General features: G+C 47.5%; 1 protein-coding gene across 9 annotated transcripts in view; it reads right to left on the reverse strand.

The window, feature by feature from the left end:
• Mvb12b (multivesicular body subunit 12B) overlaps positions 1–14,723 on the reverse strand; it is a 176,847-nt gene that overhangs the window by 137,659 nt on the left and 24,465 nt on the right. For 6 of the 9 annotated variants that reach the window (XM_074053183.1, XM_074053187.1, XM_074053184.1 and 3 more), the window contains exon 2: positions 7,567–7,689. In XM_074053183.1, the coding sequence (XP_073909284.1) occupies positions 7,567–7,689 (123 nt within the window). Of the gene's footprint in view, positions 1–7,566; positions 7,690–10,071; positions 12,860–12,908; positions 13,295–14,723 lie in introns of those variants that run through there. The other 3 variants (XM_074053181.1, XM_074053186.1, XM_074053180.1) reach the window with 3 other exon arrangements.

Below are 14,723 nucleotides of genomic sequence, written 5' to 3' on the forward strand. Positions count from 1 at the left end.
GACATCATCTAACCCCAATCCCTTCCCAAAGGTCCCACATCTAAACACCACAGTTAGACCAAGTTACAACAATACCACCACAGATCAATACCCTTCCTAAAGACAGACACAAAAATTCCTAACAAAGTATTAGCAAGGGAATTCAGTAATAAACAAGAAGAATTATATACCATGACTAAGTAGGATTTATTCCAGAGATGCAAGGCCAGTTCAATATTCAAAAATCAATCAGTGTAATACATATGCTAACAGGATAAAGTAAAAATAAATCACATGATCATATCAATTGACACAGAAAAGGCAAATGACAAAATTCAAGTCATTCATGATAAAAATTCTCAGAAAAATAGAAATAGAAAGGAACTTCCTCAACTTGGTAAAGAGCATTTAAAAAAAACCTCCCTGTAGTTAGTAATACACTTACTAGTGAATGACTGCTTCCCCTTAAGATCAACAGTAAGGTAAGGATGAATAATTTCACCACTCTTGGGCAATACAAGAAGTTCTAGCCTTTGCAATAAAACAAGACAAGAAATGAAAGGCATACAGATGAGAAAAGAAGAAAGGTGACATGATTGTCCAGTTAGAAGCCAACAAAATATAACTGTATTTCTATGTAACAGCAATGAACACCTGGACTTCAAAATTAAAAGTACAATTCCATTTACAATCATTTGAAATAAAAATTAAAGTATTTACACTTAAATCTACAAAAAAAGACACACTTAACATTTTATAATTTTAAAAATAGGGCAGGGGATGTAGTTCAGTGGTAGGGTACTTGCCTAGCATGCACAAGAGCCTGGGTTCAATCCCCAACACTCCAGGGGAAAAAAAATGTTAGTGAAAGAAATATAAAAATGAGTCAGGTGCTGATGGCTCAAGCCTGTAATCCTAGCTTCTCAGGAGGCAGAGATCAGGAGGATCGTGGTTGGAAGCCAGCCTAGGCAAATAGTTCCATGAGATCCTATCTCAAAAAACCCATCACAAAAGTAGGGCTGGTGGAGTAGATTAAGGTAAAGACCCTGAGTTCAAGCCCCAGCACCGAAAAAAACAATAAAAAAATGAAATAAATGGAGATATATTATGTTCTTAAATTGTAAGGCTCAACATAGTAAAGGCATCAATTCTTCTCAAATTGATATACAGATTTAACGTTAATATCCGTCAAAAGCCCAACAGAATTGTTTGTTGATATAGACAATACTAGTCTAAAACTGATATAGCAGATAATTCAAACAGCTAAAACAATTCTAAAAAAGAATGAAGTAGAAGGAATCATCGTACCCAATTTTAGTATTTATCATATAGCTATAGTAATCAGTAGGAGACGACACTAAAGAGACTGACACATAGAAGGGAACAGAACAGAAAAACACACAAACGCACAAATGCTTTTTGACAAAGGCTGCCTTTTCCAAAAATGGTGCTGGGTGTTTGGTCTTTCAAAGGGGGAAAAAGGGAACTTCAACCCAAGTTCGTATCTTATATAAAAATTGAGTGAAAAATAAATCACAAGCTTAAATGTCAAATATAAAACTTGTAAAAAAAATAGGAGAAAATCTTCAGGCTTTAAAGTTAGGCAAAGAATTTTTAGACTTGATATCAAAACTTGATTCATAAGTCAAGTTCAGATATCTGTAATCCACATATTTGATAGTTTTCCTTCCTAAGCAAGCACTCTACCACTTATGCCACATCACGCCTCTCCCCAGCCCTTTTTTGTTTTAATTTAGTTTTCAGGGCCTAACACTTTTGCCCAGGGCTGACCCTGGACCATGATCCTCCTACCTCTGCCCCCTGAGTAGCTGGGATTACAGGTGTGTACCATCCTGCCTGGTCCTTAGGAACAAACTATTAATACATGTGATCTATTCTCTGGATGAATCTCCACAGAATTAGACTGAGGTTTTGAAGCAAAAAGAAAAAAAACTCCAAAGGTTACCTATGCTGTAGTTCCATTTATGTAACACTTCTGAAATGGCAGAATTATAGAAAGGGAGAACAGATTAGTGATACCAGAGTTACAGATGATCCTTGTGGTGATGGAATTGTAGTATGGGGATTTCCCCTATATTTTATCATGCTTTGACATCTTGGGGCTTTGTAGACCTGGGGAGGGCCTGGTCCCTCCTAGGTTTAGTTAGTCTTAGAGTCCTAGAGACAGGAAGTGACTTGCCTTCCATGCAAACCAACCAACTCTTTGCCTATACTCCATCTATCTCTTGCCATCAGGCTCCTTCAGTTCAGGACACTATCCCCTGCTTTGTATCACCTTGGGCCCAGGTACCTGACAATCAGGGGTCACCTCTGTAGCCCAGAGCCCACCAAAATTTTTCCAATCAGATAGTTATGAGTCTATTTATCTTGCTCTGTCTTGCCTTTCCCATGGAAACTACACGAAAATCTCCTGCCCATGCGTTCCCCTAACTCCCTCTGCTCCTCTTCATCTGGAGCCAATGGCAATCTTCTACTGATCCATTGGTCACATCCTACCTGAAACATCTGTATCTTCATCCTGACTGTGACAATGCCAGCATCTGAGTTTTGCGAGTGGGTAAACATGTGCATCCTCTCCAGAGCAACTCTGTCCCTGATGGGTCACAGAAATTTGCTAATTCAGACCACAGGAAACAAAGGCCCAAAGGTGGTCATAAAATGATTTTCCATGTTTTCAGTAAAGCTCAGTTTCATGTATTTTCTATACAAACAAAAATGAGGAACACCTGGTGCCTTTTATCAAAACAAGCTCTGGCTCTGAAAATAAACCAGTCTGCAAGGCGGGGCTCCGAGTCTGTGGTTATTTCTCTGGTCAGGAGCAGCCTCTCGCCAGCAGAGGGGGTGGGGGACAACAGGGACAGCTGCTGCCCTGCCCTGTCACCTGCTACGGAGTGGGGGGTGTTACAGGAGGTATGGTGGCGCCTGTGGCTTTGGGTTCTCACTGTCCTCGGAGCAAGAGGAACATGATGGTTTTCCTGCGCTGCTTGCAGCCTCCCACCACAACTTCAGCTTTCTGGAGATCAGTGATAGCTCCGATCAGACCCCAGATGTATGACTGTGCTTCACATTCTCCACTTGCTACCTGCCATATGCCTTTAACAGACATTGTGGCCCTCCTCACTTGCTTCTCCTAATGTTTTCTAGCTCCTCGAGCACTATGTAAAACTACAAGCTGGCTTGAGCCTGTTTCAGCATCGAATAGATTCATGTTTGCTTGTCCTTCCTTCTGCCCCCAACCCAGCCCACTATGCAGAGAGCTGCTGATCTCTCGCTGTGCTCCACAGCCCCACACATCTGACAGTTCAAGCATCTAAAACTCCAATTATTCAGAAAACTCCTAATTCATTTGAGCATATATGAACTATGCAGGCCCACCAGTTTTTAAGAAATGTTTTGTTGCATAGTTAGTTTCAACACTGTTGAAAGAAAAGGAGGTGGGGGAAGAGAGAAAAGAAAGGGGAGAAAGGAAGTCCTGGCTTCAGGGTGACTAACTCACATGCTTCCCAGGGTAGACAGAGCCATGACCATGGCTGGCTTCCTAGCTCGTGGCAATAGAAAGGAGCAAGAGCTAAATGTAATCTCGTGGGTTCTCTATGGATCCCAGCTCCTCACCCCTTCCGGCCTTCCTCCATCAGATGGCTTCTCTCTCCCTTAGACTTACAGCCCCCTTAATTGTAGGTTCCTTTCTACCAGCAACAAAACCTCATCCACATTTGCCCAGCTCTAAGCAAAAGGAAAAGGGCTCCTAATGTCTTGTCACATCGAGTTACCACCTTCCTCTCACCACTTTTCCTCAGAGGCATCCACACTCAGCCTCTCATCGCCACCTTCACTACCTCTTCCAGTCCACTCCTATCTTGCTTTACAGTCTCCTCTGTCCATCCTCAATTGGTGATGACCCACGGACCTCCATGGGGCTCCCTCGAGACACCTTACCTGCAGCCTCTCCCTGGGTGGGCAGGGTTCCATACAGTCCTTGCTTTGTGGTGATGAACCCCAAATCAATCACCAGACCAGCAGAATGAGGGCTCCACCTGGACGTCACACACATACCTCAAACTCAGTGTGTCCCAAACTGACCCAGTCATCTCCTTCTTGTCTGCAACCCACATGGCTGCCTGGATTCCTATCTCAATAGAAAGCGTCAGCATCCACCCAGCCACCTGGCAAGGGTCCCCATGTCACCCTGATCCTTTTCCTTCCTTGCCTCAGCATCCAGTTCCCAATAGTCACTCCTTTGTGTTCTGCTAAAGAATGTAAACCTGGGTTCCCTCAGATCCCTCTGCTTCTTCCAGTCCCACTGATAAGGGCCTGGTGTGAGGCAGGCAACTCACTCTGCACTCACATGAAGCCTCAGTGCCCAACCCCTCCAGTTGGACACGCCAGTGCCTCCAAGCTCTCTTGCTGCATATAGCTTGTGAACTTCTGAAAACACAAATTAAACTAAGAACCTCTTTTCCTTAGACTCCACCTCCTCAGATACCAGCCAAACTCCCTATCGTGAGTCACAACACAAGATTGTGATCTCCCCATCTACTCTGACCTTTCACTGTATGGAGCACCAGCATCCCAGAACTTCTACTGCCTTGTACAACAGTAGACGGGCAATACAAATCCAGGAGAGCAATGAGCTTCCACTAGGAAGCTATGTGAACTGGGTTGTAAAGGATGCAGGAGAGTGCAGGCATCTCGGAACTAAGGAAGCCATCTCTCAGAGTGTTGCCGTTTAATCTGTGAGCTGAAAGCACTCATTCAGAAGGGCAAGTGCATGAGTGTAAACAATAGGATGCATGTCACTGGAAATACACTGAAACACGCCCACAGTGACCCTGACACATCAAAGTTAAATTCGGATCCGGAGTGACCTGGACATCAAAGTTAAATTCTGTGCAGATGATTTGGAACATGAGATACTTCTCATGGCATCACAGCTCTTTGAAACTGACTGCCTGTGAGGAAGAGGAATGCACCACATTCAGCAAATGCCAGGCACCCGCAACACAGAGTCATCGTGCCAGGCACTGTGGGATCTCAAGGACCACCAGCCCCACCCAACCTCTGACAGCAGGGAGTAGCAGCCCTGCTCACTCCAAGGTCTCTGCACATGGCTTCAGGAGAGAAAAGGGGAGGCTGTTTCAGGGAAGACTGCAGATAAACTGAGTTAGGAAATAACCAAGTCTAAGAAGCTTCTCCTGGCCCCAGAGAAGGAAGTCAGTAAATTCAATGTTTATAAATGAACCTTTAGCATCTTTTACTTCAAACAGCACAGTGCCTAAACCCATTTTAAAACCATTGTGCAACCTAGGGCCAGCAGCCCAGCTGGTGCCTGACTCACAGGCTTGAAGGTCACAGTTCTTAGTGCACCCTGTGCGGGGAGGGATTAATTCTGCAGCAGATGCAGCAGATACAGAGGTCTCGCCACACTCCACAGCAGGGTTTCCTCGTCCTCCGGACTTCTGCCTTAGCATTCCTACAGGAGAACACCATAGAACACCCTCCACTTTGGTTTGGATGTTGACTTACTATGAAACTCCAGATGAAAAGAACAGATAAGTACCTCTTCTCACGCCGCCCTCTCCCCCATTCTCCTTGAACTCCAGGCCAGACCTCTGAGGAACGAGATGTTTGTCTGAGAAGAGTCCAGGGGCCAGAACAAAGACAGAACTGCAAACACCCCTCCCTGCAAGAGCTCTTAGACAGAGCCTGGCCCTCTCCACTCTCAGTTGTGCGCAGGCTGGGTAATTACCAGTCGAACTAGCTCGAGCCCCTTGCCCTGCTCACCTTCCACTAAAATGCATGGTACAGCGTGATCATGAAATGTGCTTATTAATTTTACTCATTTGACACTACGCTCTTCTGCCCTGAGCTAGATGTTAGGAGAAAATGATAGGGATAGATTGTGTCCCTGTCAGGCTTACCGAGTCTTTCAGAAAACCAAACGATCAAAGGCCATCTGCCACCCACAGCCAAACATTCACGACGACCCCAAAGGTACAAGCAGAATGCTACAGATACAGATCAGCAAGCGCACACCAAGAGGACAGGAGAGCCAGGCTCAGGGCTTGTGCTCCCCACCACACCTCAGTAGAGGGACCCTGGAACCTGCCCTCCCACAGACTGTGAGCTCCCAGCCCTGCCTGATTCATGACATCCTGTCCAAGCCCAATTCATCCAAAGACACTTTGGCTTCTCAAATCAGGAACATTTTTATTAGCTTCCCAAGAGTTTTATGGCACAAAGCCATACCTAATGATTCTATTTTATTGAAAGCTATACATTGCAGTGGACTTTGAAGACAGGCAGCAGGTAAGACTCAAATCTTTGTCAAAAAAGATTCCCTTGCTCTTTCACTTTTAAAATATTTACAAGCTTTCAAACAGTTGGGAAAGTGATGTGGAGTGTTCTAAAAGCTTCTCTTTCCCCAGCCAGGACCTAGCACTGACCAGCCCAGGACAGATCTGCCTTGACCCACAGTGGTTCTCAGTGCGGGACATCTGGAAACATCTGGTGCCATTTTGGGTTGTCACCACTGGGGGAAGGGATCAGCTGCTACAGGCATCAACTAGACAGAGACCAAGGACACTGCTAAATACCTAGTGACCCACAGCAAAGAATGATCTGGCCCCAAATGAGCGTGGGGAGGGTAAGAATTCCTGCCTCAGGGCTGCTGGGGGACCAGGCCTTTCCACCCCAGGGTCGTCAGACACTGATCAAATCGCTGTGCAGGCTTTCATTGCTGGCTGACGACACATGCGTTCCCCTATGCTCATGTATTCCTGGGGCACATTTTCATAAAATGTCATTATAAACAAATGAGAATAGTAAAAATAAGATCACCTTAGAGTCTCAAAACACACAACGATATTCACTATTAAACACTCCTGATGCCACTCTGTATATTTTAAGCTCCACCCAATTTGGAATTTATCTCTTGAAACAACAAAGTAACCAGTTCTGACCCACAGCACTACTGAATACAGCATAGAGGTCTGCAGAGAGGAAAGCTCTCTGTTAAACAACACGGAGATCTGCTCCTGATTGGTCACTGAGACCCTGTCACTTCTTGGAACTTGAGTTCTCCTAATCAGCAAAGTGAAGATAAAGCCACTTGCCCTCCCAGCCTTCCAGGGACTCCTGAGAGCTAAATGAGTTCACAGGTAGGAGTGTTTTATGAATTGTGAAGAGTCATCCAAATACAGATAACGCACTCTTACATCTATACCCACATGACAATATATGACAGCCACCAGGGTCTTTCACAGTCTTGAATCTTTTTTTAGGAAAAGTCATAACTAGAAGTGATTTGGGAAATTGATAAATCTAATCCTTTCATTTTACAGAGGTAAAAATGACCATCCCGGGGGTCAAATGACAGCCACAGCTAAAGCTGGGAAAAAGGTCCAGCTGACCTCAGATCCTCTGATTCCCAAATCTGGACACTCCCCATGCCCTCCCACTGGAGATGAGTCCCCTCCTCTGCTTATTTTCAGTTCATAGAAAGGAGCACATCTTACACACAGGGTCAGAGGACCGTCAGCACAACATATAACTAGCATCCTGACTTACTACATCATAGCCTGTTGGGGCTCGGTTCCGAGAAGCCACCACACCGACTCCGGTGATGGGGTCCATTGATGTGTCTGGCAAGGCTTCTGAAAGGTCTTTGACTTCAGGCATGGTGGATTGGTCCTGGTTCAGAAAAGGAGACAGAAAGCACAAAATTCAGTGTTTAACATGAATAATGCCAAGTCTCAGACGTATAGGACCAAAATCTTTGGGGCAACCACCCTGAGCTAAGCTCCACATGCCTTAACTGGCTGAAGGGGGCTTGGCTTTCTCCAACCCTTTCCTCAGACCAAGAATCCAAATACCCTTTGGCCCCTGCCCTTCCCAAGTGAGCTTTGAACATTGAGAGTTTATCCCTACTCTCAGAAGGTTATTTTGACTCAAACCTCAAAGCACATCCTTCATTTTTTTGGTGGGGGGGCACTGGGGTTTGAACTCAGGGCCTCACCTTGCTAGGAAGGTGCTCTACCACTTGAGCTACTCTGCCGGCCCCCGCAGCACATCATTCTTAGCTCTACTGCCCAGCAGCCTGATTTCTGAAGAGCTACGAGAAGCTCCTCTGAGGATAAACCGGACATGGCTCCTTGTGGAGGTGCAGGCTTCCAAAGCCTCTGCCACACCAGAACTGGACTTCCAGCCAGCAGAGCTCCGCAAACACCCAAGGTGTTCTGGGCATGGGGCCAAGGAGTGTGTTTGCGACCAGCTGGTGACTATAGAAAGAAATTTAACTTTTGGAGGCTTCAATTTTGTCAGCTATAAAATGAGGTCATGATAGTGACACTGTCAAAGCTGGTGCGAGAACTAAGAGAGTCAATGTAAATGAAAGGCCTACTGAGGTCCCCACCACACAGGCACTCAACAAAAAGATGGGATGGCACGTTTGGGATGCGTAGATCCCGTGTACCTGGCCGGAAACAGGGAGGTGCCATCCCAAGAGGACCAGCAGATCCCTCAGAGTTCAAGCCTGAGATCATGTAGGCATTTATTCTCAGCCAAACACTAACCATGACCCTAATGCTTCTTTTTTTCTTTTCTTTTTTGGGGTTTGAACTCAGGGCTTTGTGCTGGCTAGGCAGGCGCTCTATTACTTGAACCACACCTCCAGCCTGACTCTAATTCTTGATGGGCACTTTGGGTAGAAGGGAGGGGAAAGGAATTATTATTCTGCTGCTGTCTGCCTCTGGACAGGAATAGAGGAGACAGATATAGCACTGAGCCTGGGGGTAGCCCAAGCAGCTATGCCCCCGAAAGCAAATAAAAGGGGCAACACCTAACCTGGGTGTGGTTGTGTACATCTATAATCCCAGCACTTGGGAGGCCAAGGCAATGGAATCAGTTTTGAGGCCGAGGTGAGCTATATCTGGAGCTCCAGACCTGTCTGGGCTATATAGCGAGACCCTAGCTCAAAAAACTTAAAAAAAAAAAAAAAAAAAAAAAAAGGCAGCGCCTTATGTAAATGAATTTAAGTACTTTTAAAAGGCCAAGCAGTGAGGAAATGCAAGTTCACCTCCATCGCCTCCTTGGTGTAGGTCTGCCAACCCTCCCCAGGCAGACACCCTGCCTACCTGGGCAGACAGGAGCATTCTTAACTTCTCAGCCTACAATCAGAACAGGCAGAGGCCACTGAACATGACTGCAGTCTCCTAAGTACGCACAAGGCAAATGCTGCACGCGAGACACTGGGCAGTCAGTAGAACCCACAACAGGCTCCAGAAACGGGCTTGTCAGTGCCACATAGCCAGGTCCCCGATGGAGGCCGGAAAGCCCCTGGCACAGCTGTGCTCTCAATTTCTGTGTATGGCAAAAGCAAAAAGCAAGTTATGTTTTAGAGACGTCTGCTGATTATGAACTTGCAGAAGCCCGGGGCAGAGGTAGGGGCCATGTGCATCACCGCAGCATTTCCTGTTTTCAGAGGTCACTCGCAGCCAGGCTTAGCTTCCTGCGCCCAGTAGTCAATATTTGAGTGACTATGCATGCAGCCTCCAATGTGTGACTGCCCCTGCCTGATTCAAAGCGAGTACTGAACAAAAAATCTCTACACTGGAAACAGCCCGTGTTACTGTGCGAAATGACATTGCTGCAGTTTGGAAAATATTGGTACCTGCTGTCGGTTACCAAAAATGCTGTGCAATTAACAACTCATTAACAGAATGTACAAATCCGCCAGTGTTAGATATCATGCTGTGAATTTAATAAAGAACATGCAAGGTAAGTTGGTTTTGTTTTTTGTTTTTAAAGAGAGTACTGCCTTTACTGTTAGAGAGAAAGAGGGAGGGAGAACATTAAGGAAGAAAAAAGAAAAAAGAGGAAGGAAGAGGAAGAGAAATGGAGGAGGAGAGGTAAGCACACATAAAAAAATATCGTATTTGCTAACAGATTCATGTTCTCTGGTCACAACGTGCTCCACCAGGCACTGGTGACAAGGGCTCTCTTGCTCTGACGCGCACCATCAATTGCAGGAGGGCAAATGCACTCCAAGGCAAGGATACTGCTCCCAGAACGCACCTGGAAAGGCGCCCAGCAGCAGCAGCTTCCAAGATGGCTGCAGGCAGCCTCCAGCTGAGGCAGACAAAGAACCAGGGCCCTGGAGCTTGGGAGCCGCCTGCCCAGTGCACCGCAGGCCCATAGCCCACAGCCCAGCGCATCTCCCTCGTGCCCCGCCTCTCTCTCCTTCTCCACCATGCCCTGGGGATCAAGGCAGCCTTTGTGAAGCAGAGACAAATGGCTGCGGCCCACTCTGCGTGGAGGAAGCCCCGCCACCAGCCAAGGAGGCTTTTAATGAGAAACGCCCAAGATACCCATGGCAGAGGCCATCGCTCAAAGCAGCTTGCCCTGAATTACATATTTTCTGACTGCAAATTACTTTTAACAGCGTCTCTACCATCACTTCAATTGACCTTCCTAACAAAAGGCCATTTATTAACTAGCATTCCACGTTTCCCAGGCTGCTTGGCGCCCTGAGCTAGAGGGAAGGCACTGTGGAGTTCTCTGCCACCCAGGGTCGCCAGCAGAAAAGGCCATGAATGTGAGCCCCAGGGCAAATCTAAGCCTGTGTTTAAAACCAACATTAACCTGCCTGGCGAGAGGTGACTCTGGGAACACACAAAATATGGAGGCCGATTTGCTGGCTGCATCTCAGCAGTTCCTTCTCTGGAGTCTACATTGATCTCAAAATTGTAACTTCAGGAAGCACGTGACTACAACTCTACTGAGTTTGTACCGTGCCTCTCAAATCCCCAAAGGCTTCCTCAGGCACCTCTCAGTTGGGGCTCACATCAGACCTGAGGGTGGCTGGGCCTCGTTGGCCTTATTTTACAGGAGTTCTCAGACACCATCCTTCTCCCCACTCCGGCCTTCTTTCCCTTCAACTGTGTGCAGAGACCTACGTCCTACCCAACTGGGAAAGCAGTTTCAACACTAATTATATTTTAAAATGCCAAAGCTCTTCTTTCTCTGGCCATAGCTCAATAAGTCAAGCAAGGAGAAGAAAAGTACAGAAAGATAAAAGTAACATGGGATTAATTTTCCTTGCACCTCAGTTTCAAGATTCAACATTCCCCTCATAAATAATTTACAACAATAAAAATGAGCTAAGGCCGTGTTTGTGTAGGACGGAGGTAAATTCAGGCCTAATGAGGGAAATCCAAGCACGGCACAGGAGGGAACAGGTTGATCTATGGCCTGGTGCATGCAGGATCCACAGCTCACAAGGGGCTCCATTACCCAGCAAGTCTTGGGGCCAGCCTGGAGGAGGGTTGCTGAATGGGAAACTCTTGTGTCACTCAGCTGCGGCTGCAAGGGGAGCCTTCAGGGGGAAAGCCAAAAGTGGACCCCATGTTCTGGATAGCAAGACAGATGCTAAGGTTTTTTAGAACTTTAGCCTTGAGGCCATCTGAAACCAAGTGGGTTCTTACCACAGGCCAGATGAGGAAGGAAGTCTGGGAGTTGGGTGCCTGGTAATCATGTTTGCATTTGGGCCTGGTGACAATGACCTTGCATTGCCCTCCTGATTTAGCCTCTGGGAGGTAGAAGAGAGAGAGGGAAAGATACAGAGAGAGAGAGAGAGAGAGAGAGAGAGAGAGAGCGTTCTCCCACATGCATTTGCATTTGCATGTGTGTGCATGCACAAATCACAGATCAGTGTATGGCCTGGGCAAGATGAAGAAGGTTTGGCTGAGACACTTTCCAAGGGCAGAGGGTTTCCATCCACCACAATGTGCTCACTGCACTCTGAAGACACAGCCAGAAGAGGGCCTGTTGCCAACAGCGCTGGGGCTACTCCGGCCGTGCCCCGCAGCACCTCACCAACACTGTCATCCAGTTCAGAGAAGAGGATTGTGATGCCCCTTCACAGATGGCACACCACTGCCTTGTAGCTGATCAAAGCATCCCCACAACAGTGCACTTAATGGAGGAGTCAATTGTGCTGGCCTAACCCATGCAAGCATTGTTTCAGAATCAAAGGCCACCTCCTGCCCAGGCCTGGAGAAAGCTAAGCTACTGTATCACAGCTGAAGACTCAGGGGAACTTTGATATCGTCTCTGTTTAATTTCCACAGCTCTGGTGAGCCTGGGGTTTACCTCGTTTCACCAACTCCAGTTCTGAAATCAAACCCCAGCTAACAACACTCAGCCCTCTCTCTGCCAGCCCTTCCGGCGGGCGGGGAGTGGACTGAGGAGTTGAAAGTACTTTCAGGGCAACAACTGCAGGGGGAAAGGGGTCTGCCTTCAGAGGAGGGGCCTCCCTCTGTGCACAGGAACGCCCGCTCAGAAGCGGCGCCAGCTGCCTGCCAGGGCCGAAGCTTCTGCACAACTTTTGAGAAGAGTAATTTCAAAGTATTAAGGGGGGCAGGTTAAATTGGGCTACTGTAATTGAAATGACAAAGCCAGTGGGTTAATTAAGTCCCTACAGAAGGATGAACTTGTGATCAGCTTGTCTGAAATCCTAACCCAAGAGCCCCAAAGACATAAACTGTCTGCCCATATCTACCGGCTTGTGGGGCTGGGGAAAGGAAGAGAAAAAATATTTCACTTGCCACAGGAAACAGCAAAGAGCAGGGACACCACAGGGACTAGGTTGTCCCCCAGTAAAAGTGGCCACTACAGTCAGGTGTGCTGTAGTAGGAAGGGACTGGCTCTTTCCCAGTGGCAGCAATGGTCTGCAGGACTCCATGCCCCCTTTGGTCCCTCACAAGTACTTGCACTTTCTACTGACAAGCAAGAGACAAAAGACACAGCCCATCCCCAAGGAGGTAGCCTATGGCCAGGCTTCACCAATATCTACCACAACACACACAAGCACAACCAGGCCACCGCCCTGCAGCAAAGGTGCAAAGACCTACCTCCTCAAGAGGCTATGAGCTGAGGCCAGAGACCATCCAGCAAGTAACAAGTGGGCAGTCAGCTCGAGGACACCCAAGGAGGACAGCACACAGGCTGGGAGGTGCCTGCAGTGGAACCTCAGGAGAGCACCAGGTGCCACCTGCACTTTGGTCTGAACAGATAACCTGGTGACCAGTCAGAATCCAAATCCCCTGGACAAATGTCAGGAATGGTAAGGTGGCAGCAGGCCATGAGCCACTGGGAGGGCTACTCTGATACTGGGGGACTACACCAAGTATTTTTCTAAGCTCTCCCAGATCACAAAGAATTTTCCAGCTAGGAAGCTAATGATTGTAAGCATTTCCTTTTCCCCCAGAAAAGGTCTGTTTTTTTTCTAGTACAAGACTTTGGCCCACAAATGGATCAATTCAAGCTGACCTTTGCTTAGATTTATATTAACCATTTCATGACCAGACATAGCTTCCAAAAACCACAGGAGGCAGACCCACTCTAAATTTCCTCTCTAAAAATAAATCCAGATCAAGTTCCACAGCACTGCCCAGACAGGCCCAACTCTATGCAAGCAGGAGCATCATTCAAAGGTGGGCAGCTCCCCACACCTGGGTGAGCCCCACCCTCACTGCCAATGAGGGTCTTCCCTGCCCACTGCCATCAGGTCTGGCCTGGTGGTGCCATCAGGCCCCAACATTGCCCTACAAATGAAACCATCCTAAGAAAAGCACCAAGAACAATGGTCCCTTAGAGTGTCAGTGCCACAGACGATTCCCACCCTTGTCCTGGTGATCAGTGTCTGCAGAATGCCCACTTGTCACCTCAGTGCCAGGCCAGAGTCATCAGCACACCTGGCTTCAGGTCAACCAGGCCACCTCCTCCCTCCTTGACTATGGCGTGGGTCCTGGGAGTTGCTTTCTGTGCATTTGGCAGTCTAATCATTCCTCCTGTCCACTATTGACTTCCAAAGAGACCTTCATAGCCTGGACTTTTCTCCTAAGACACAGGTGTGTATCTAGTGTCCTGCTGGTTCTCTTTACCTGCACACCCCACTGACCCCTCCAAGTCAACCGACCATGGAGCATTGCCCCCACATTACCAGTCCCTAACAGGGACTGGGGCATAACAGTCACAGATGTATATGGAGACATCTGTATCGGTGACTTCTCTAATTGCTGTGACCAAATACCTGACACAAACAACTTAAAGGGGGAAGGATTTATTTTGACCCAAGATTTTAGAGGTTCAGTCCAGGGTTGCTTGGTCCCCCATGGCTAGGCAGAGCATCGTGGTGTGGGAGCATGTAAAAGAGGAGGTTCTTACCTTATGACAGACAGGAAGGAGAGAGAGAGAGAGGCACACCCCCAGTGACCCACTTCCTCCCTGTAGGCCCCACTTCCCAAAGTTTCCACAACCTCCCAAATGACAGGCATTTCAAATTCAAAACTGCACCCCGGCCCCGGGGCTCAAGACCATCTCGTAATGCAAAATGCAGCTGGCCATCTCCCAGAGTCCCCAAAGTCCTCACAGTTCCAACAGTGTTCGACAGCCCAAGTTCAAAGCTTCCTCTGAGACTCAAGACAAACTCTTAGTCATGAGCCCCGAGAACAGGTCACACACTTCCAACATGCAAGGGCCCAGAGTAAACATCCCCATTCCAACAGGGAAGAGTGTGAGAACAGCAAGGAAGGATGGGACTAGAACAGCATGGAAACCTAGCAGGCCAACACTAAATCCCACAACTCCATGTCTGTCAGTTGAGACGCGCTGTCACAATGTGAGCTCCCAGGGCTTGGGCAGCCCCACCCCATGGCCTTGCCATG

This window comes from Castor canadensis, chromosome 13 (genome assembly GCF_047511655.1).
Source record: "Castor canadensis chromosome 13, mCasCan1.hap1v2, whole genome shotgun sequence".
In the NCBI taxonomy this organism is placed as follows: domain Eukaryota; kingdom Metazoa; phylum Chordata; class Mammalia; order Rodentia; family Castoridae; genus Castor; species Castor canadensis.